Here is a 23,352-nt window from a genome sequence, read left to right on the forward strand (position 1 = left end):
TTCCTTTTAGCCCAGTGCACTCATGCCTAATTGTCTATGCCTCACATTTCAAATTCGCCTTAGACTTATTGAAGTTAGTTCTCACACATACTTACTTCTTGTTCAATGGAGGCATATTTTTGCAAACTAGGGGCACAGCAATGGGGACACACTGTGTTTCCAGTTATGCAAATTTGTAATTAGCAGCTTTGGAACAAAACACAGTAATGTTCTCAAAATGGTATCCTTTGTTCAATATATCACATTATTATACTTACCTACATACATTGTGGACATGTTCTTTTAAGACAGGGTTATCCTAGAAAACCTCTGACAAAAAAAGCATATTGAAGGGCTAAGAATTCTATCAACAACAGAATATATCTTTAAAATATATCTTCAAATAGAGTCTATATCTATAGACAATATATATTTGCTGCTGGTGAAGCCAAACACTGTAAAGGAATTTAAATCCCCCTTTTGTGTCCCCTAATGGACTAACATACAGGTTAAGAAAAACATTTAGGGAAAGTTGTTTAGTTTGAGAATTTATGTGATTGAGCCAGAGCTAAGATTAGGAATAGAGATAGAGAACAGATGATTTTTTGGTCTGAAATAGCCAACATTCTGGGGCTCTCTCCCTGCACACATTATCTTTTATTTTGCTCTGGGCCTAGATAAGAATGTAGGGACATACTTAGCATATAGGATACCTGATTTATATTTAATGATTTTGGCAGGGTAGAAGCATTGCATCGAGGGTATTGTTTCATTATTATATAGGAAACTTAACTTATACTTAGAATCAGGTCCTACTATTCACAACTATTTACAACTCTTCACGTTTATAATGTGTCTTGGTATATCAATGAAAACAATAAGCGAAAAACAGATTGTCAGATTTAAATCATTGGCAAGGAAGGGGCATTACATGATAATGGATCCACAGAGAAGTCCTGTAGCGAGAGCTGGGATGCAAACAGGGAACACAATCTACAGACTTAGTATTGCAAATGTTAATGTCTAGGAGTCAGGTTCCCTTGAGAAAGGCATCCAGTTGTGTACTGAAATGTTGGGGGTGTAGTCGCCTGTGTCTTGATCTGGTAGGCTGGCGAGAATTTTTGTATAGCTATGGTGTATTTTCCAGCCGGTATTCACTTTGTTTTGTTTGTTTTGTATATACTTATTCTTGCTGTTGGATAATTACTTTTACTTTTTTGGTAAATAAAGTATCGATTTATTCTATAATAATTGTGGAGTGCAGCTTGGTTTCTGTAGGAAAATCTAGGAGTAACTCATATGTACAGAACTAGATGATATCTCAAATGGTTAGAGTTAAGGGATACTTAGAATGCACTGAACTTCTTAGCATTCAATTGGTTAAAAACATTAAAAAAAAAAACCCTATTAGAAAATTCCATAGTTATGTAAAGACTCACAATTTAGTTTCTGTTGAGTGTTACCTTGAGTCTTCTTGTGATCCTAAAATGAGACATATGAGGCTGTATAAAATTGCTGAGTCATAGGAATCACCTCTTGCTGAGTAAAAATATAATAACGTCTACATTTTGGCCCTGTGAATTGCTGCCAAGGGATGATTTAGCTAATGCAGTGGTGGCAGTATGAACCAAAGCGGCATGAGTTTAGAAATTTCAAGAAGACATTTTCCATCTTTTGTAATTATACTTTTTTCAAAATACAGAGCTGCACACTATGAATTTTTGTTGTTTTTTTGTAGTACTTCAGTGACCGTGAAAACATTCAAAGGAAGCAATCCAAGTTTTTACAAGTAACATGCATTTCTATTTTCTTTGACATCCCTGTCAGAAAACCTATGGAGGTGTATTTTAGTTGCCAAGAGTAACAGAGAGGGGAGCACTTACTTTAATAATGTTGCCTGGATTTCGGTTCTGCCCAAGAAACGGTATAGCAATGAAAAAATGTCCAGAGCATAATTAAGGAACATCTTTTTCTTAATAATTATTTTTCCGTATTTTTTCAGTATTTTACTGACATTTATTTATTTTTACGAGTAACTTGGGACAAATAATTTGCCATAAAATGCACCAACATATACTTTATAGCAATAAAGGATTAGTCCCGTTTTAAAAATCATTAGGTGATTTGCAGTTAGGTGGTTTGATGTAGAACATAATGTGAGCTGATATCTCCTGGTATGGGATCTGTTTCATATATGCGATTTCTAACTCCGTTAATTCCTCTGCACGTTCAATAGGCTTTTTTTGCTTGTAGCTCACTGTTCCGGTACATCGTTAATTGTGCTGAAAACAACATTAACATGTTGGATTTGAAGTTCTGCTGGGAGAAAACAAAAAAAGTAATCACAAAATTGTCTAGTGGTTTGCAATTGAAGCTAGCAGCAAACATACATGAGTGTGTATGTTCAAAACGCAAACTAAATATTCAATTCAATCGTACTAACCTATAGGATAGAAAAAAATAAAAAAAAATGTACAGTGCTAGCTTTTATTGTTAGAAAAAAAGGCGTTTTTTTTTTTTTTAATAAAAATCCATTTTTCTTTTCACCATGACGTTTGTTTTAAGTTTTTTTTACAATCATCCTACCATCTTCAAGACCTATAAAAAGCATGTTTTCCCACAGACATGGTACTTTAACTCTGATAGTTTAATAAATACATACCCAGAGTGTTACTGCACTTGCTATTAATATGTAATGCTCATTTACATATCACCCAGAGACACAGCACTGAATACACATGCCACTTACAAGCCTTCTAGAGTAACCCATCCCACAATAGCACACACTGAATGTCATCCCAAACAAATAATACATTTCCTGTCTTTATGGCTGTTACTCTGAAATTTCTGTATGTCAAAAAATTTGATTCGTCCATATAGTTTTGCCCGAAACAAAATTTTAGTGTAGTCAATTGAGGATTCATCAATGTAGTGTTTTGGTCCAGACTAATTTTATACATGCGATCGTTTCAGGAAAAATTATTTGGACGAAACAAAACGTCACGAAAATTGGCATACTCAGCATACTGCAAAATAATCTACCGTATATACTCGAGTATAAGCCGAGTTTTTCAGCCCATTTTTTGGGCTGAAAAACCCCAACTCGGCTTATACTCGAGTCAAGGTCTGTATTATGGCAATTTGCATTGCCATAATACAGACCGGGGGAGAGGGGGGCTGGCAGAGAGCGTTACTTACCTGTTCTGCAGCTCCTGTCAGCTCTCTCCTCCTCTGCGTGTCCGGTCAGCACCTCGGTCAGCTCCCAGTGTAAATCTCGCGAGAGCCGCGGCTCTCGCGAGACTTACAGTGTGAGCTGATAGAAGGAGCTGCACGGACGGCGCAGAGGAGGAGAGAGCTGACAGGAGCTGCAGAACAGGTAAGTAACGCTCTCTGCCAGCCCCCCTCTCCCCCCCACTGAACTGCCACTGGACCACCAGGGAAGGAGAGCCCCCCTCCCTGCCATGTATCAAGCAGGGAGGGGGGACGAAAAATAAATAAAATAAATAATAATAAAAAAAAATAATAATAAAAAAATAATAATAATAAAAAAACGGGATATAAGGACCACTGTGTGGGGGGGGGGGGGGTATAAGGACCACTATGGGAGGGAGGGGGTGGGATAAGGACCACTATGGGAGGGAGGGGGGGGATAAGGACCACTATGGGAGGGAGGGGGGGGGGATAAGGACCACTATGGGAGGGAGGGGGGGGGGATAAGGACCACTATGGGAGGGAGGGGGGGGGGATAAGGACCACTATGGGAGGGAGGGGGGGGGGGATAAGGACCACTATGGGAGGGAGGGGGGGGGGGATAAGGACCACTATGGGAGGGAGGGGGGGGGGGATAAGGACCACTATGGGAGGGAGGGGGGGGGGATAAGGACCACTATGGGAGGGAGGGGGGGTATAAGGACCACTATGGGAGGGAGGGGGGGTATAAGGACCGCTATGGGAGGGGGGGATAAGGACCACTATGGGAGGGAGGGGGGGGATAAGGACCACTATGGGAGGGAGGGGGGGGGGATAAGGACCACTATGGAAGGGAGGGGGGGATAAGGACCACTATCGGAGGGAGGGGTGGGATAAGGACCACTATGGGAGGGAGGGGGGGAGAAAAGGAACACTATGGGAGGGAGGGGGGGATAAGGACCACTATGGGAGGGAGGGAGGGGGGGATAAGGACCACTATGGGAGGGAGGGGGATAAGGACCACTATGGGAGGGAGGGGGGATAAGGACCACTATGGGAGGGAGGGGGGATAAGGACCACTAGGGGAGGAGGAGGGGAGGTCAGGACATATGGGGGGGGGGCAAATATCCTTGCACCGGCCCTGCACACACTGCATTCATACACTCACTGCATTCATACACTCACTGCATTCATACACACACTGCACTCATACACACACTGCACTCATACACACACTGCATTCATACACACACACGCTGCACTCATACACTTGCTGCACTCATACACACGCTGCACTCATACACACACACGCTGCACTCATACGCACACACTGCATTCTTTATACACACACTGTAAATAAATATTCAATTAATATATTTTTTTTAGGATCTAATTTTATTTAGAAATTTACCAGTAGCTGCTGCATTTCCCACCCTAGTCTTATACTTGAGTCAATAAGTTTTCCCAGTTTTTTGGGGAAAAATTAGGGGCCTCGGCTTATATTCGGGTCGGCTTATACTCGAGTATATACGGTAAATTATATAAATATTATGTATACATTTTGCAGTTTTCAATTAGGCATGTTTTTCCACCATTTAGTTCACAGAAAAAGTGAAAAGTTTTGACCAATAGAGGCGAAAAAAGGAATAGTAAAAAAATAAATAAAAAATATTTATATATTATATATGTACTAAATATATACGAAATAAATATATAAATGTAGAATTGTTTTCTTGAGCCTACTTTGTTCCCCTCTATTGGTCACTTCTCACTTGATCTGTGAATAAAATCTATATTTAGTGACTGTCTCCTAGTCATTAATCAGATTTTTGTGTGTGTTTTGTGTTCCTCCTCCGATGTGGACCTGAAGGAGCCTTTTGGACATGCTTGAGGAGGAGATGAGAGGTCTATTACCAAAGGCCATTTATTTGTCTGAAATGGCTCTGTATGGAGATTAGAGCTAACATTGACTCTATTACACAATTGCAGGAATCAATTAGATGCTGGCCGACAGCCATTATAAGACAACTTGCCTATTCCCTGTCTATGGAGGGCATCATGTTGTGTATGTCAGTACATTTCCCCCACATTCTAAAGGGTATGACTATCCACAGGATGAAACCAAGTGTGGGCTATACCTAGGTGAAATGTGATTCATTAAGAGAAATTGAATCTTAACATTGTCTGAATAATTCCTGCATGGCAGGTTCTGGGTGCCTGATCATCTGTATACAATCAAATTAAATTTTAGCTACATAACATTTCTCACTGAGTATCAGACAAGAAACAAATGATTGGTGGTGCTACTTTTAGAACATACATAGTAAATATGGCATATCCTTATTTTTTATAAATATTATATAATTAGAATAGAAGCATTAATTCTCAAACAATCTCAATTGGATAAATAATACATTGGTTTTCTTTTCATTGATTGTTAAATTGCCTTTACAGAAAATGTCCATATTCATTGTTAAATGGTAGCCCCAAAGACGATGCTTGTTAATATGTTGAGGCTTAATTGTATTTTTCTTTCTGGCTCACTATACAATAGACATGTTCATTCTGTTTTGGATGAATTATGATTTAGCCTAATTTTGAGCGATCGTGATTCATCTGAAATCTCTGACATTAAAACACCATATGGATATATCGTGAAAAAAACAAAATGGGCAGTGGACAAGTTATTTAATGAGTCAGAGTTTTGTTTGTGGCACCAGAAAAAAAGGGGGTAGGAATGGAGATCTGTATTTGTTTTTGTTGGGGTGAGGGCAAATAAGCAGATTGGTGTGCCATGCTGCACAAGAGGTCTGCTCAAGGAGGGTGTGTGTGAATTGATGAATTAATGAATTGATGTACAAGTGCACTCTATAATATTTGAAATGTTTGATAAGGTTGTGTGCATTTTGAACTACCAAAAACATTTTTCCAATTGCCTACAACCAAAAGTTGTGGGTAATAACCAATAAGCAATCTACCGGTTGAAGGCAGTATAAGGTGAAATGTTTGCATATAAAAGCTGCATCACCCCAGTATCCCCACGTAGAGAACCTCACAAACACACACTGACCAACCACCCAAAGACGAAGACACAAAAAGAACACGAAGACGAGCCACTTTTGAACGACATCCAACCTTGTTATTGTTACTGTTAACATACACCGATGTTTTATAAAATAAAGTTTCCCCCCTCTAAAGGAACGCTTTAGAACCACCTCCGTAACAGGAACAGAATCATAGAGCGACAGCAAACGACTGTAACAACAATGATAAGCTATTTGTTGTCTGATCACTTCTTCTCTATAACTGCTTGGGAAAAAGCTGTTACAAACCATGAATTCTGTGAACCTAACCTCATCCCCCAATTTTACTTTCTGTACCCTACCCCAACTTTTATTGAAAAATCCAAAATAAAGAATTTATAAAAAAAAAGCTGCATCACTTAAAAAGATTGCAATAGAATGATGTGAACAAGAAAGACGGATAGATATGTCAAACCAGGTTTTAGAAGAGTTATTGACGCCCCATTAACAAGGACCCATTGCACTATTGGCTACATATCAATGCCCACTTTAGATTGACACTGCCTGGGTCAAACAAGTATTGGAAAATGAAAGGCTGTTATGAAGAGAACATGTTCTCAGTATATGTTATTATTTAATGCATGCAAAATATAAGCTGTCAGATGGCTGCAAAGATAGATTTTGTCAAAAATACAATATAAAACCCAGCGTGATGCTCAATATGAAATTAGTGCTGAACATTAAGTACTTGGAAGTATCTGAATGAACCATATGTTTTGTTGAAGAAAAAAAAGATTTCTACATTTTTACAGATAAACCCAAACACATTGTTTGTTTCACAGATTGGAAAAACTTGCTTAACAAACTGAAAAAAATATAGTCGAAAAGTACATATTCTGTAGAATGAACAATACTCTGCTGGCACCATATTAATAATAACTTTCCTATTATAATATTAAAGGTATTTATTAAGTACTTTTATATTTTTTGTTTGTTTACATATAATTGTTCTTTTCGGTTATGTTTGAAAATAATCCTTTTTTAAGATGTCCTATTTGGCAATGCAATATTCCAAAATATCAAATCATTAAATATACTCTACATTTTATAAGCAACTTAGGCAGTCTTCTAGAGCAATGCAGATCATTTATCTTTGCACTGTTCTATACACCCCCTTATTTAATGTAGAAAATCAGCCACTTATGGTATACATACGTCGTTATCTGTATTTAACTAGTTAGAAAAGCTCCTGCTTCTCTTTGTATTTTTGGATGTTCACTGTGTGTTTGCAGAAAAATAGTTCTACAATGCATTTTTAGTGCATATCCTACAAATTGAATGCTTTTTACAAGACTTACGTAAAAGGAAAAAGCTTTGATAAAATGCACATATTTTGCATTTTAAATCCTAAAAGGTGTGTTGCAAAATTGTCATTTTACTTAAATCATAAAGGTTTGTTTTAGAGCTTTCACAATGGTCTAAAAGTGCATTCTCCCTGTTACTCCTTTTAGGTGGGATAATGAATGAGTGTGGATGCCTCTAACCTGAGTGTTATGGACATGCAGATTGAATGTTAGGTGTTTCAGAGAAGGATTTCTTTTTGATCACCCTATAGTCAACAGGAGACAAAAATAACCTGTTTCTTGAAGGATACAGGTTATTTCCTCAAATATCCTAAGAATGTTTTTTTTTTCTCTATTGATATTATTTTATTATTTATTATTTATGTACTATGTACATTGTGACCATATACGCTGATTAATAAAATTGTAACCATATAGTACACTAATTAATCAAACCTGTGTGAGGTTCAGTCAAGCTGAGAAGGTCAGATAGGTAACTGCACATATGGACAAAGGATAGCAAAGCCAACCATAGAATGGTTGGGATAAACAGGAAGAAGGGTGCCCAAAATAAGTGGCAACTGCATTTAATTAACAGTTACAAATCAAAGTCAGATTTCATGAATAGAAAACATCAATAAACTTGTCAATGGGTATTATGGGCAACAGACAGAGAATAGTCAAATAACAGTCCAACTTAGGAGTCCAGAAAGCAGTATATATGACAAATATACTGAACAAAATAAGAAACACTGCGGAGATGTAAACCATGAACCATAGTAGAGCGGAGGCTGACTTTTTAAAGTCCTTCCCATGGTGCGCCAAATTGATCCCTTCGAAAAAAAAACTGAGGCATTGACATGTGCTCTCCAAGTGATTCACAGTGTCACAGTGATTTGCATCAATAAATGACTCCTTAACTGAGCAATCCATGTAAATCACTCTGGAACGGCAGTGTGTGCTTGACAAAATGGAAGTGCAAATATTGATTGCGGAAAATTTTCATTGTTTAATCTCTAAGCAAACCAGAGCAACTCAGAAAAGTGTGCAGCGCATGTAACAAATTCACAAAGATATATATCAGTGGTGCTTCCACCTTAGGTGAATGTGTAAGTCAAATAGAAATAAGGATAAGTACCCCAATGTAACAGATGTCAGTAGGTATTAGCCCTGTATATAAAAAACAGGAAAATCATAGCATAATACTGTAATGGTGAGTAGATCTAATGTGGTAGTCTATATAGTCCAACTCACATATGATGGAGCCTGTTAACAAAGGAACTGGCTCAGGTAGTGTCACCTAGAGAAACGTTCTCAGATGAGTTCCAAACGGATGGAGCTTGATCCTCAATATATAGTAGGAACAGGATAGTCAAACACCAATTAGAAATATAACAACAATTTCATTTATTAAAAGAAGTATAAAATCTTACATTCAAAATTCTGTGATGCCATAAAAGAGCACAACGCGTTTCGACGATAGTATTCGTCTTCCTCATGTGCAAGACAAATACTATCGTCGAAACGCGTTATCGTCTGGGGTGTAACTAGCCCCCAGGACAAAAGTGCAGATTACTTTGTATGTGCAGCGTTTCAAGCAGCATCACTGCACACACAAACTCTTACCACCATGACAACTTTTTAAAGCACTAATGGTCATGGTGGTTGACGTAGCCCTTTAACCCCTTAAGGACACATGACATGTGTGACATGTCATGATTCCCTTTTATTCCAGAAGTTTGGTCCTTAAGGGGTTAAGCTTCAAAATGTTCAACAAGAAACAGATTTCAGATACACACTGTCTGACACAACATAATAGAGAGGACAAACGGTCAGAAGAGGAGAGGGTGAATTAATGTTTTGTCAGCATAAAGGTGAAATCCAGAGAATCAAATATTTTGTCAAGAGGCTGTTTAGATGGAGAAGAACAAGGGCCTAAGAATAGAAACATGCGTCCATTTTTATTTTATTTTTAAATGTATTTTATGGAAATGCGATCTATAGCTTCAAGAGCATGCAAATTACAAAACATTCTGAATCATCTTGCCATTAGACCTGGAAATCTTTTAAGATGTTTAAATGGTTTCAGAAATGTGATGCTTACTGAGGCACATTAGGAATATTGTGCTATATCTTGCCTTTTCTTCCTAATACAGTTCTCAGGTAAATGTGAATGCTCTTGAAACATAAGAAGAAACACTGCTTATCGCATTTGTTCCACTTTCTTTGGATCCACAGTCATTCCATTCTGTCTCAGTTATCTTAAAATTCCACTCAGTTTTAAGAAGACGCTGAACACACAAAGGTTGCTTTTTACTTTATTTCCAGTAATCCAGTGCCTTCATAAATCATATTGGCATATCACGTTATTACATTTCTTGGCTTTTCTTTTGGTTCTGTTGCATGAGTTGTAGAAGTTTCTTGGATATTATTTTAGCAAGTCTGCATTTGTTTGTATCAAAGCAAATGGATTTTGCATGTAATGTATGTATGCAGTGTAATTTTGACGTTATTTATTATCGCTGAAACAGCCGTTTTTTTTTTTTTTTTGTAGCAATGTATATTTTAAATAAATAACGGCAACATGGATAAAATATATAAATATTCATTTACCATAAAATTGGACTCAACATAACATCTGCATTTATTTTAGCTCCTTTTTTTTTCTTTTCTTACACCCCTTATTAAACGCAATAGTGATGTATTAATATGATTTGGTGTTTAGAAAATGTCAAATTAAAAATGTGGACTTCAGCATTTTTTTGATTGCCTAATTATTTGACATTCATCATATATGCTCTTTATTTAATTTTTTTCAATTACCAAGCTAAAAAAAAAAAAAATCACAAAATGCCCTTGGCCTCTGCAATGCTTGTGAAAGCGCTATAACGTGAAGAAAAAAAAAGAAAAAACCTCATTTGTAATATATTGCATACATTTCTAAAATCAAACCCACTTAGGAATCTTCTAACTGTACAAGCAAATTTAAAATAATACATCAGGCCATTTTATGTGCATTGGGCTGAAAATTAAAAACAGTAATAAAATAAGAAAATATAAAAATGAATATTTTTTTTTTCCCCAGCCATTACACTGGATGGAGTCAATGTTAAAGGATATTTTGTTTGGTCCTTGATTGACAACTTTGAGTGGACGTCGGGATATAGTGTCAGATTTGGGCTGTTCCATGTCGATTTCAATCTTGCTGATCTTCCAAGAGTTCCATACCATTCAGCAATTGAATATTCTAAAGTTGTTAAAAGAAATGGATTGATTTCCCAAGAATAGTCTTTGACAGCATCATCAAATAATTAATGTTATCTTTTATCACATCAAAGTACAGTTAAAACATGTACTTTTTTCAGTGAGACAAAGTTTGCAACAGGATGATATCTTCATGACTGTGTAGTAAGAATTATTTTCAATAAAAATGTGCTAATCCCGTATGTGTTTGTTTTTATTTTTTTACATCACCATGTGTTCTTTTTCTTTTTTTTTTTAAATTCTTTATTTTTGCACTCGACAGGAAAGGCAGAAGCAATACGACATGTAAGCTTGCGCAGAAGCCAAATTATACAGGAACATATAATCAAAGACAAATACATAACACCTTTGGCACCCACAACAATTCACTGTATGCAGTCTGTAATACCTGCCCCCTATCGAGGGATTTTTTTTTTTTTTTTTTTGTGTGTAACGTCAATTAAGTTCCTTACTGTTACACAGGAGCGGCATAGCGAGAAAAAGCGGTAAGGCAAATCCTGTGCAATAATATACAATGTTAGATAACCCCTGCCAGAGCTCTTATCGTAACAAATACCAGTCCTATAGACAATCCTCCTCTGGAATTCCAGGCTATCCGCCTCTCTGCAAGTATATTGTACTACTAGACAGGTCTTGTACCTTAATCAATAGCCCAGAGGCCACCCAAAGTAGGAAGAGCCCCAGGGATCCCCGTCTCTCCAACATGTCCCATGTCTGTGCTAGGAAGGAACCACTTCCAATTGAACTGAGACAACACAAATGAAAGAATAACAGAATAAAAGAGAAAACCCCTATATATATCAAGGGTTTTGTAGAAGTATAAAAAGAAGAGAAGAAGAGAGAAGAAAGAGATAGAAACAAGGATTAAGGAATAAAGAGGGGGGGGGGGAGGGAGGGCTGACAAGCTTGGGACCCCCCGAAGTAGTGTGCGTGGTCCCATCCCATTAAGTATCCCCAGTGCCCGGGGCGCTATTGTCCCACGGTTCCCATACTTTTTGGAAGGCCGCCTCGGTCCCTCGCATCCTGGCAGTAAGATCCTCCATAATTCTGCTGTCCCTTATTCTAGAGATCACCCCCCCGAACTCCGGTCCTCCAGGTGTTAGCCAAGCCGCTGCTATAGTTCTACGCGCACTTAAGGTGATTGTCCTCGCCAATCTCTGTTCTTTCCTGGACCATCCCTCTATAGTTCTATTTAAAAGATAGATCCATGGGTCTAGGGGGAGGGGCCTGCCAAACGTCTGTCTCATTAGGTTTTCAACAGCCTTCCAGAAACCCTGGAGCGCCGGGCATTCCCACCACATATGGAGATACGTACCCCGGAAACCGCAATTCCTCCAACAATCGTCGGAGTCTAGTTTGTGCATTTTGTGTAAAATGACCGGGGTAGTATACCATCTGAGCATGGTTTTCCATGCCTGTTCTTGTTGTGTGACGCATATGGAGGCGCTCTTGGTGGCTTCCCAGATTTCCTGCCATTCGATACCTTCGAGTACTTCCCCTAAGTCCTGTTCCCATTTGTCAATGTACGCCAGTCTACCCCATTCTCTAGTTTCTGTACTAAGGTGAGCGTATATGAGGGTGATCATCCCCTTAGGGGCAGATGCGTCTCTACAAAGTTTCTCGTAGAAGGTAAACTGCCCCTTGGCCGCGGCCATAATATCTGGTTTCCTAGCGAAGTCCCTCACCTGGAGGTATCGAAAATAATCTGTGGGAGTCAGGTGGGTGATTTGTTGGAGGTCTTGGAAAGGGATCACGGTCCCCCCTCGATAGAGTTGGTAATACCGTTGAACCCCGGTTTTTTCTATATTGCGAAAATTCCTCGGGGCCATACCAGGTGGAAATGCTCGATTCCTAAGTATCGGAGTCATGGGGGAGGGGGATGAGGTGAGCCCGAATTTGGTGCTGTTCACATCCCATAATCGTAGAGAATTAAGGATGGCCGGGCAGGTTACTCTGACCATGGGCCTATGTTCTCTCGGGACCCACATAGTGAATTGGGGAACATCAAGACCGACCATCAAAGATTCTAGTTCCACCCATCTCCTGTCACCCACAGGGGAATGCCACATAATCACCTGGGACAGCTGGGCCGCCAAATAATAATAGTACAGGTTTGGAAGCCCCAATCCCCCTCTATCTTTACGCCTATACAAAACTTGTCTGGCTATTCTATGCCGCTTATTCCGCCATACGAAGTTACATATCGCCCTTTGTAGCGGCTGTAATTGAGATTTCGTGACGCGGATGGGGAGGGCTTGAAACAGGAATAGAATACGAGGGAGGATGTTCATCTTGGCGGAGTGAATACGACCCAGCCAAGAGATAGATTTATCGGTCCATTTGTCCATGTCATTCATTAAAGCCCATAGCATGGGTTCATAATTACTAGAGTACAGTCGGTCCGGGTCTGCCGTCAAATGAACTCCCAGGTATTTGAGGGAGTGTGGTTCCATTCGCATGTGGTAAGCGGTCTGTATCTGAGCCACATCTTCAGCTGTCATGCCGATTGGCATCGCGCTGGATTTTGGAATGTTTGCTTTGTATCCAGATAGGTCCCCGTATTCTCCTATAACTCTCTGTAATGCTGTCATCGACTCGAGCGGGTTCGTAACGGTGAGGAGAACATCATCTGCGTAGGCAGATACGGTGAATTCTACCCCTCCGACTTCTACTCCATGAATGTTCGGATGCCTGCGAATCGCCTGTAGAAGAGGCTCGAGGGCCAGCACAAAGAGGAGGGGAGAGAGAGGGCACCCCTGCCTGGTTCCATTATGTAGGTGGAAAGGAGTAAGCGGGGCCCCTGAGATCTGTATCTGAGCCCTTACATCATGGTACATTGCCCTCGTGATGTGCACGAACTCTTCCGGAAATCCCAGGTGGGACAATACAGCGAATAGGAAATTCCATTTGACCCTGTCGAAGGCCTTTTCAGCATCGATAGATATTACCAGGGAGGGCGTATTCGTCGCCACCTGTTTCCAGATCAGATCAACCGTTCGCCTTGTATTTTCGAACAATTGTCGGCCTTGTATGAACCCCACCTGATCGGCATGTATAAGAGTAGTCAGAAGTGGGTTCAGCCTGTCTGCCTGTATTTTGGCCAAGATCTTCACATCATGGTTAATCAAAGATATAGGCCTGTAGTTTTCAGGTAGGTGTGCATCCTTATCCGGTTTGGGTAGTAATATGATCGTAGCCAATGACATGTCAGGGCCCAGTCTTCCTCCCTGTCTTAAGGAATTAAACAGCGTGGCCAGGTGAGGTGCTAGCTCCTCCCTGAAGGCCTTGTAGTATGATCCATCATATCCATCAGGGCCAGGTGCCTTGTTCCCTTTAAGGCTCGATATGGCCTTGTCCACCTCCTCAGTACTGATCTCCGCCGCTAGGTTCCCGGCAGCGTCCCCTGACAATTTGGGCAAGTCTAGTCCCTCGAGAAATCGTTTTATGCTTCGGTCCTCCTGGCCTCCCATTCAAGTGACCGTTCGGGGAGTGATTATACAATTGTTTATAATATTCTTCAAATACCTTTGCGATGTCTGTCGGTTTTGTTTTCGTCGTGCCATCTGGGTGTCTGATGGCCGTGATGTGGGGCCGTTGTTGCCTGGGCCTAAGCGTCCTGGCCAATAGCGTATCCATTTTATTGGCTTTATCGAAATAGGTTCGTCTGGACCATGTCATGGCCTTAGCCGTGTCATCTAGCAGAAGTGTGCGTATGTCCCGTCTGACTGTCTCCAGTCTACCGTGTATTTCAGCGTCCGGGGTAGCCTGGTGTTGCTGCTCAAGGTTCCTCAGCCGTTTAAGCAGAGTTTCCAGGTGAAGGTGTTTTAGTCGTTTCTTTCTTGTGGCCAGTTTAATCAATTCCCCTCTTATGACTGCCTTGTGTGCAGCCCAAATCGTGCTGTTGCTTACGTCAGGTGTGGTGTTGACCTGAAAGTAATCCGTAATAGCCTTCCGAATGCTGTCTAGAATCGACTCATCTCTCAGCAGCGATGAATTTAGTTTCCAGGACCATGGGCTTGCCATGCAAAGATTACCTAAGACTATAGATGCGTCAGCGTGGTCAGACCAGGATATACTTCCCACCTCTGAGCTCGAGAGCCTGGAAAGGCTAGCTGCATTTATTAAAAATAGGTCTATTCTAGAATAGGTGCCATGGGGAGCAGAGTAAAAAGTATAATCTCTGTCCATAGGGTGTTGCGCCCTCCAAGCATCCACCAGTCCTGTTTCCGCAATAAAGGTCTTAAGCTGGCGGTCCTGTCCCCCGCGTCCCTGCGATCTCGGACCTCCAGCCCTGGAGCTCCTATCCATCGCCGGACAGGGTGTAGCATTAAAATCTCCCCCCATAAGGACCATTCCGTGTGGCAATGCGGCAACCTTATCACGCAGTGTGGACCAAAACCCAGCATCTGGCTGATTCGGGGCGTAAATGTTGATCAGGTGTACAACGTGGGAGTGGAGAGTCCCGGTAACTATAATGTATCGCCCCTCCGGATCCGCATCCTGGGCAGACAGCTGGAAGGGGCAAGAGCGTTTGATAACTATAGCGACTCCGTTCCGTTTGCGATGCGACCTGGCTTCAAAGGAGCCCGTGTAGACATGGTCTCGTAATTGAAAAGTAGCCTGTTTAGGTAGGTGAGTTTCCTGCAGGTATACAACGTCTGAGTTCATCCTTTTCAGGGCCCTAAACATTAGACGTCTTTTTTTGGGAGCGTTCAGACCCTTAACATTTAGAGTGGTAATCTTAATCGCCATCGTGTGATAGATTACTCACCGCTAACGCTCTGCTGCCACTGTTTGTATTAGGGAGGATCTCCTGAGCAGCCGGGATCCGCGTCGGGATGGTCCACTCGTCCGCCCCCCCCCCAGGAGCGAAGAAGGGTGGGAAGGGTCAGGATGGGAAAAGAAAAGAGAAAGAGAGAAGAAAGGCATCCGGACAAAGTCCGATGCGGTGAAGATTCTGGTCTTACAACTCGCCAGAACATTTTGGGTAGCGAGGGCCCTCCTTCCCTGCACGATCAACGCGTGGAGGACACTGAGGATCCCTAAAGCCCCGCCCACCCGCGCCCTAAACATGCTATAGAGACCTTACCAGCATAGTGGTATCCCGCCCCCTACCCTCCCGGATCCCACCCGATGGACATAGATTACGGTAACCCCGTAATGGACATAGATTTACTGAACTGTCCCCAACCGCCAGTTAATCTCTCACCCCTGAAAATACCCCTCAGCTAATGAGGGGCCGCTGCACCCTGCCTCCGGGTAAGCCACCACTACCATTCCAACACATGTCGCGTTTACAGTATCTACATTAGGTTTTTACACATTGGCTGATCATATTCTCTCCCCCTGTTTGTTTTGGATTTCGATAGGATAAATGCGACTCGGCTACCAGCATGCATCAGGCCCTCAAACAATTAAATGTAGCGATAACCAATATTTAAACATGTATAACACGCAATAAAACGTAGATTAGTAGAGATATACAAACTTCGAAATGCTCCATATCGGAGGAAGGGCAAAGGGTGCTCTTTGTCCCCATTGCCCCCATGTCATCTTACAATTTTACCCTGAACATATATACATTTATTTTCGTTTTTTAAATATTTTGCTATTTTTCGTTGTTTTTTATATTTTCTGTAGTGCAGTAAAATGCAGCTAGGCCAAGAGCACGTAGCAGGCTATCAACCTACATCGCTCCATGTCTTCTATGCCCCAGCTGCATCCTACAATTTTACCATAAGCATATATACAGGTAGTGACAGAAAGTGCAATGTAACTTGGCGAGTGGTATACATCAAGCTATTGGGACTACTTAGCATTCCGCCCCCTCTGCTCTAATTTTACCGTATGAATTGAACATATAACATATATACAATTATAAATTTTTATTTTTTCGTTGTTTTTTTTTTTTTTATTTGTTTTTTTTTTTATTTTTGTTTGTCGTTTTGTTTTTAATATTATGGGGATAATCAAAATAGCACTAAGCTAACAGCTTACTCCAGGTTCTAAATACTGACCCGTTCCCTGTCCCCCATGCTCCGGTGTTTAAATGGAGAAGCAAAGTGTAACTAGATTAGTCGTACAGACCAGGCTATCAAACTGCTGTGCCCCTCGCCATCTTTGCTCTAGTTTCGTCAAACAATTCCGCCCTAAACAGATATACATTTTACATATTTTGTTGTCAATTTTTCATCATTTTTTTTTTTTTCCCTTTTTTCCTGTTTTTTAAATTTTAACTTATTTTTTTTTTTTTTTTTTTTTTTTTTTTTAAAGTTTTAGGTAACGGTGAGCAATACAGAGCCTGGTAAACCGGGCACCTTAGGCTATCGAAGTGTTCCGCTCTGTATTCTCTCCGCTCTGGTGTTTACCATACCATTTTAACAAATACAAATTAACATTTTAAATTTTGAACAATTTCGTTAAGTGCATAGCCGTCACACCTCAGACTCAGCAAGGGTGTAGCCACCATCTCCCACTGAACCCCGACCCCCTCCACTCCCCCCCGGGGGCGCAGGGCCTCAGCAGAGGAAAAAAGGACCAGGCCGGAGACCAGGCCCTGATAGACGGGGAGAGGACCAAAGCCCCTACAGCCCCAACCAGGAAAATGGCGCCCCCCGGGGGGAGGAAGCAGAGAGGTCGAGTGAGCAGTATTAGGGAACAGGAGCAGGGGAAAAGGACCAACAAGCAAACACCAACCCGGAGAAGTCCAGTCCGATCCTTTCTCGTTGGAAGATTCTTCCCTAGGTAAGTAACACCCCGTGTTGCAGGAAAGGACTATAGGTAGAAGCAGCATAGCCCGAAACCCCTCCCAAACCAACGGCAAGCCCTCCCGGACCCTAACGGGCAAAAAAGAAAAAATACAGCCCGGTGGCAGAGGAGGAGAAGGGCAGTCCGCAGCACTCCTGCAACTCGAGGTAGGCAAGTCCACAGGCCCAAAGGACATAGCTGGGCAGCGTCCACAGGGAGGGGGGGGGGGGGGGGGGGGGTCCAGGCCATAAAGATAGAAAAACAAACCCACAAACTTTGGGCTCCATCCCGTACCCCACCCCAATTAAACTTTACTGGAAAAACCTCCAGCCTTCCGCACAGGGCCGGCCTTAGGGGTGTGCGAGCTGTGCGGCCGCACAGGGCGCCATGGAGCAGGGGGCACGGTGGATTTTAAAAAAAAAAAAAAAAATTTTTTTTTTTTTTTTTTTAAATTTGCAGCGGGGGCGGAGCTTACCGTGCGGCGGGGGCGGAGCTAAAAGCGCCGGGAAACTGCTGCAGGGGAAGCAGGAAGGAGTCCCTGCTTCCCCACCAAACAGTCACCAGGAGCTGCACTGCCTCCACAATGAACTCCACAGGTAACTGTGTGCTTGTCATGTGAGTGTGACTCTCTGCCTGTGTGTATTACTGTCTGTGTGTGTGTATGACTGTCTGCCTCTGTGTGTGTGTATGACTCTCTGCCTGTGTGTATTACTGTCTGTGTGTATGACTGTCTGCCTCTGTGTGTCTGTGTGTATGACTGTCTGCCTCTGTGTGTGTGTGTGTGTATGACTGTCTGCCTCTGTGTGTGTGTGTATGACTGTCTGCCTGTGTGTATTACTGCATCTGTGTGTATGACTGTGTGTGTCTGTGTGTATTACTGTCTGCCTCTGTGTGTGTCTGTGTGTATTACTGTCTGTGTCTGTGTGTATGACTGACTGTCTGCCTGTGTGTGTCTGTGTGTGTGTATGACTGCCACTGTGTGTCTGTGTGTATTACTGTTTGCCTCTGTGTGTGTGTCTGTGTGTATTACTGTCTGCCTCTGTGTGTGTGATTGTGTGTATGACTGCTTCTGTGTGTATGACTGCCTCTGTGTGTATGGCTGTCTGCCTATGTGTGTATGACTGTCTGCCTGTGTGTGTCTGTGTGTATGACTGTCTGCGTGTTTGTCTGTGTGTATGACTGTCTGCGTGTGTGTGTGTGTGTGTGTATGACTGTCTTCCTCTGTGTGTGTGTATTACTGTCTGTGTCTGTGTGTATGACTGACTGTCTGCCTGTGTGTGTGTGTGAGACTGTCTGCCTTTGTGTGTCTGTGTGTGTGTGTATGGCCGTCTGACTCTGTGTGTGTGTGTGTGTCACATACAACCAATACACGCATATCACACACTGTTAATACACCCATTACAAATATCACACATAGCATACATATCACACACCGTCATCACACCTACTATCACATACACAGACAACACAAACATTACAGCATACATGGATGACGGGGGGGGGGGGGGGCGCTGTGAAGATTTTTCGCACAGGGCGTCTAAATGCCTAAGGCCGGCCCTGCTTCCGCAAGGCACTGGCTAGCATAGGCCTGGGAGATCAGGGAAACCAGCTAGAAGGGAAAAAACGATGCAGGCTACCTTTAACTGCGTCCCCGCGATCCTGCCTCATTCCACTCCGGCACCAAACGAGGGAGATCCTCCGGGTATATCGCCAAATCGGGTAGGTCAGCAGGCGGATGTATGCCCAGGCCGTTGAGCATGCGGCGGGGGTCCCCTCCCGGTGCGAGTACGTGCACTCGATCTCCCCGGAACACCATCAGCTTGAAGGGGAACCCCCATGCATACCTGATGCCGGCTGCCCGTAAGGCCTCGGTGATGGGCCGCCAATCCCTTCTCCGTTGCAGCGTGGAGGGAGCTAGATCTTGAAAGAGGGTAATCTCGTTACCGGCATATCTAATGGGCCCCTCTCGGCTCTTTTTCATCAACGCCTCCTTGGTGCGGTAATATAGGAAGCGGACGACTACATCCCTCGGGGAGTTGGCGTCATTCCTCTGGCCCCTAAAGGCCCTGTGAGCCCTCTCCATGTGCCACTGATCGTCTGGCAACTGTGGAAGGAGCGGTTTCAAGACGGTAAACAGGAGCCCCTGTAAATCCTCACCAGCGCTCTCAGGTAGGCCCCGCAGGCGGACATTATTTCTCCGGGACCGGTTGGCTAGATCTTCAAAGGCAAGGTCCATCGCCACCAGCTGGGTCGCCATGCCATTGAGCCTGTCGACAACTGCGTTGTGGGCCTGAGTCGAGGCCTCCATGCGGTCTTCCAGTTTCGCGGTACGCTCTCCCAAGGCCCCAATCTCGGCCTGGAGGACCGCTGTGGATTTGGCTATTTCGCCTGCCAGGAACGTTTTTACTTCGGCCAGTGTAGCCAGTATAGTGTCCCGGTCGTCGGGGGAGGCCTCCCTGTCCGCACGAGGTGATGCCGGAGGGGTCGCTCCGGCGCCATCTTGGGGCCCCGACCGGCTCTGTTTTTGTGCCGACATGAGGTCTAGGACTGATCCGCCCGATTCCGTGCCCCTTCTTTGCTGTCTTTTTGGGGGGGGCCTCTTCTCCATGTCCGCAAGTAACTTGGGGTAACCAATAGTCTGGTAAGGTCGCTGATTTTGGCTATTTTGGGCACGTTTCGCCGGGAGCTCTAGTGAGACACGTCTAGTCTCATCGACGGTCAGACCACGCCCCCCCATGTGTTCTTTTTCAACTGTTTTCTAGAATCATCTGTCTAACAGGAATAGTGAATGTTGTACCCATACACAAGAAAGGGAGGAGTCGGGGCAACCATAGGCCAGTAAGCCTTACTTCAGTTGTGGTGAAAGTAATGGAAACCATGTTAAAGGATAGGATTGTTGAACATCTAAAATCACATGGATTTTAAGATCAGAGACAACATGGGTTTACTTCAGGGAGATCATGCCAAACTAATCTTATTGATTTTTTTGATTGGGTAACTAAAATAATAGATCAGGGTGGTGCAGTAGACATTGCTTACCTAGATTTCAGTAAGGCTTTTGACACTGTTCCACATAGAAGGCTTATCAATAGACTGCAATTTTTAAGTTTGGATTCCAATATTGTTGAATGGGTAAGGCAGTGGCTGAGTGACAGGCAACAGAGGGTTGTAGTCAATGGAGTATATTCGAAGCATGGGCTTTTCACCAGTGGGGTAGCTCAGGGATCTGTACTTGGACCTATTCTCTTTAATATTTTTATTAGTGATATTGCAGAAGGTCTTGATGGTAAGGTATGTCTTTTTGCTGATGATACTAAGATTTGCAACAGGGTTGATGTTCCAGAAGGCAAATTATTTAGCTAAACTAGAAAAATGGTCAGAGTTGTGGCAACTGACATTTAATGTGGATAAGTGCAAGATAATGCACCTTGGTTGTAAAATCCCAAGGGCAGAGTACAGAATATTTGATAGAGTCCTAACCTCAACATCTGAGGAAAGGGATATAGGGTTAAAAAGTAATAGAGCAGCAGGAAATGCTAGCAGAATGCTTGGTTGTATAGGGAGAGGTATTAGCAGTAGAAAGAGGGAAGTGCTCATGCCATTGTACAGAACACTGGTGAGACCTCACTTGGAGTATTGTACAGAGTACTGGAGACCGTATCTCCAGAAGGCTATTGATACTGTTAGAGAGAGTTCAGAGAAGGGCTACTAAACTGGTTCATGGATTGCATGATAAAACTTACCAGGAAAGGTTAAAGGATCTTAACATGTATAGCTTGGAGGAAAGACGAAACAGGGGGGATATGATAGAAACATTTAAATACATAAAGGGAATCAACACAGTAAAGGAGGAGATTATATTTTAAGGAAGAAAAACTACCACTACAAGAGGACATAGTCTTAAATTAGAGGGGCAAATGTTAAAAATTAATATCAGGAAGTGTCACTTTACGAAGAGGGTAGTGGATGCATGGAATAGCCTTTCAGCTGAAGTTGTAGAGGTTAACACAGTAAAGAAGTTTAAGCATGCGTGGGATAGGCATAAGGCTATCCTAACATTAAGATAAGGCCAGGGACTAATGAAAGTATTTAGAAAATCGGGCAGACTAGATGGGCTGAATCGTTCTTATCTGCTGTCACATTTATGTTTCTATAAGAGCCACTTTAAGCCTGCTGTAGTGATTTTGGTGACATTAGTACCCTGGCGCCATCCCATTTTATGGAGTCAAACCATTAATAACACACTAATCTAGTCCCCCAGTGTATCCAAAGTATGTTCCACCCAAAGACCTAAAGCAGAAGTTCTCCTTCCATAACATAGATATGAATTTCATCCCTATTTGGTATTAATTAATTGGTGGAGAGGATCAGCTTGTGCTCCCGGCATAGTAAATCCATTCAAACATGGCTGAAATTGCTATTAAGAACACAATGGGGAACTTGTGATCTATCAGTATTAATGAAGAAGGGTGGATCAAGGCACCCATAGGATCCAGGTAAGTGTCAAGCCATTCAAAAAATGGTTTGACTCCTCGCTGAGAGATGGCAACAGGCAACTTCTTACTAAGGGATGGTACTGGTAACAGAGTAACACTTTAATATAATTATTACACTAATACATGTTTCCTCCTATTTGAAGTTACTATAGGTGTTAAGGAGCTCTTTGGATGTGGAGACCCAGGAGTGCAGCAACGGTGAGTTATTCTTACCTGATACTGTTCCCTGTACGTGCTTTTATTGATGCATCACAAGGAACACAATAGGGGCAACATTTCGACTAACACAGTTGTCTTAGTCAAGTCACTTACTTTTGGGAAAGTACTGTGTAATGATTGGGGGATATTATGGATCAAGATACCACGCCAGCAAATTCAGCATCACTAGACACTGTACAGAAATGGTCTGTAAGATTACAGACATTAAGTGAGGGTTGAGCTTAGAAAGGTATTGTAAAGAATTGGAGTAAGACGATGTAGCATGGGTGACTAAAAGTATTGTTTGTTGGAGGTAAGCACAATTATTTTCGGGCATATGGCATATGGAAATTCTGCACATTTTTATAGTAAAATTTAAAACTGGCTAAGGAAACACAGCTAGATACAAGTTAGATAGAGTAAAGTGTACAAGGCTAATAGGCATGAGTGATATACCACCCCAAAAGACCCTAGAGGTTAATGTCCAAAACCAGTTGTATTAAGCTAGTGGAGCAGTACCATGATGCCGCCTGCTGAGTGTGATGGGTATATGAGAAGAACGTTTGTGTAGCTTTTCAGCCGATGCCCTCCATAGGCAGGATGCTGATCCAGGAGATGGAGTGAGTCGTCAGGTTTAGAGGCTGAGCTGTGTTCAATACGGTGCCCATGTCATAAGGCATCTTGTCCCGCTTCTGCTGCTCTTTTCTCAGTGCTGTTTCCTGCTTGAGTCTCGCACTGCTGGCCCTGAAAGTACTTAGCTCTGATGCAGGCCTGTTCACCATGTTCCTCAGGAGCCGCCTATGTGGTCTTGTCTGCCTCTTGTGCTTTCTCCCAGTGCCAAGCACCACAGATTGAGTCCAAAGCTGTCGTGGGGGACTCACGCGTAAGTGTTCTTGTGATGTTTGCAGGGCAGACTTATGTAGCTGGAGGGACAATTTTCTCCAGAAGTCCTGGAAAGTTTTATTTAGCTTGGACAGCACTCTGTCAACGTTGAGCAAAGGGAATGTGGCATCCGCCATTTTAGGTATGCCATAAGGTAGGTACTCGCTGTTTTCAGCAGTTCCACACTTCCCAGCTGGGGTAAGGGAGCCTCCAGAGTGGGGACCAGGATCA

General features: G+C 42.6%; 1 protein-coding gene across 5 annotated transcripts in view; it reads left to right on the forward strand.

Moving 5' to 3' along the window:
- The window catches only part of LOC134614247 (cytosolic beta-glucosidase-like), a 54,852-nt gene extending 43,920 nt beyond the window's left edge, over positions 1–10,932 (forward strand). For all 5 annotated transcript variants that reach the window (XM_063457833.1, XM_063457832.1, XM_063457835.1 and 2 more), the window contains exon 6: positions 10,620–10,932. In XM_063457833.1, coding sequence (XP_063313903.1) covers positions 10,620–10,822 — 203 coding nt within the window. In that variant the 3' untranslated portion in view covers positions 10,823–10,932. The remainder of the gene's footprint in view (positions 1–10,619) is intronic.
- Positions 10,933–23,352: the final 12,420 nt, after the last annotated feature.

The sequence above is a fragment of the Pelobates fuscus genome, chromosome 6 (genome assembly GCF_036172605.1).
Source record: "Pelobates fuscus isolate aPelFus1 chromosome 6, aPelFus1.pri, whole genome shotgun sequence".
NCBI classification, from domain to species: Eukaryota; Metazoa; Chordata; class Amphibia; order Anura; family Pelobatidae; genus Pelobates; species Pelobates fuscus.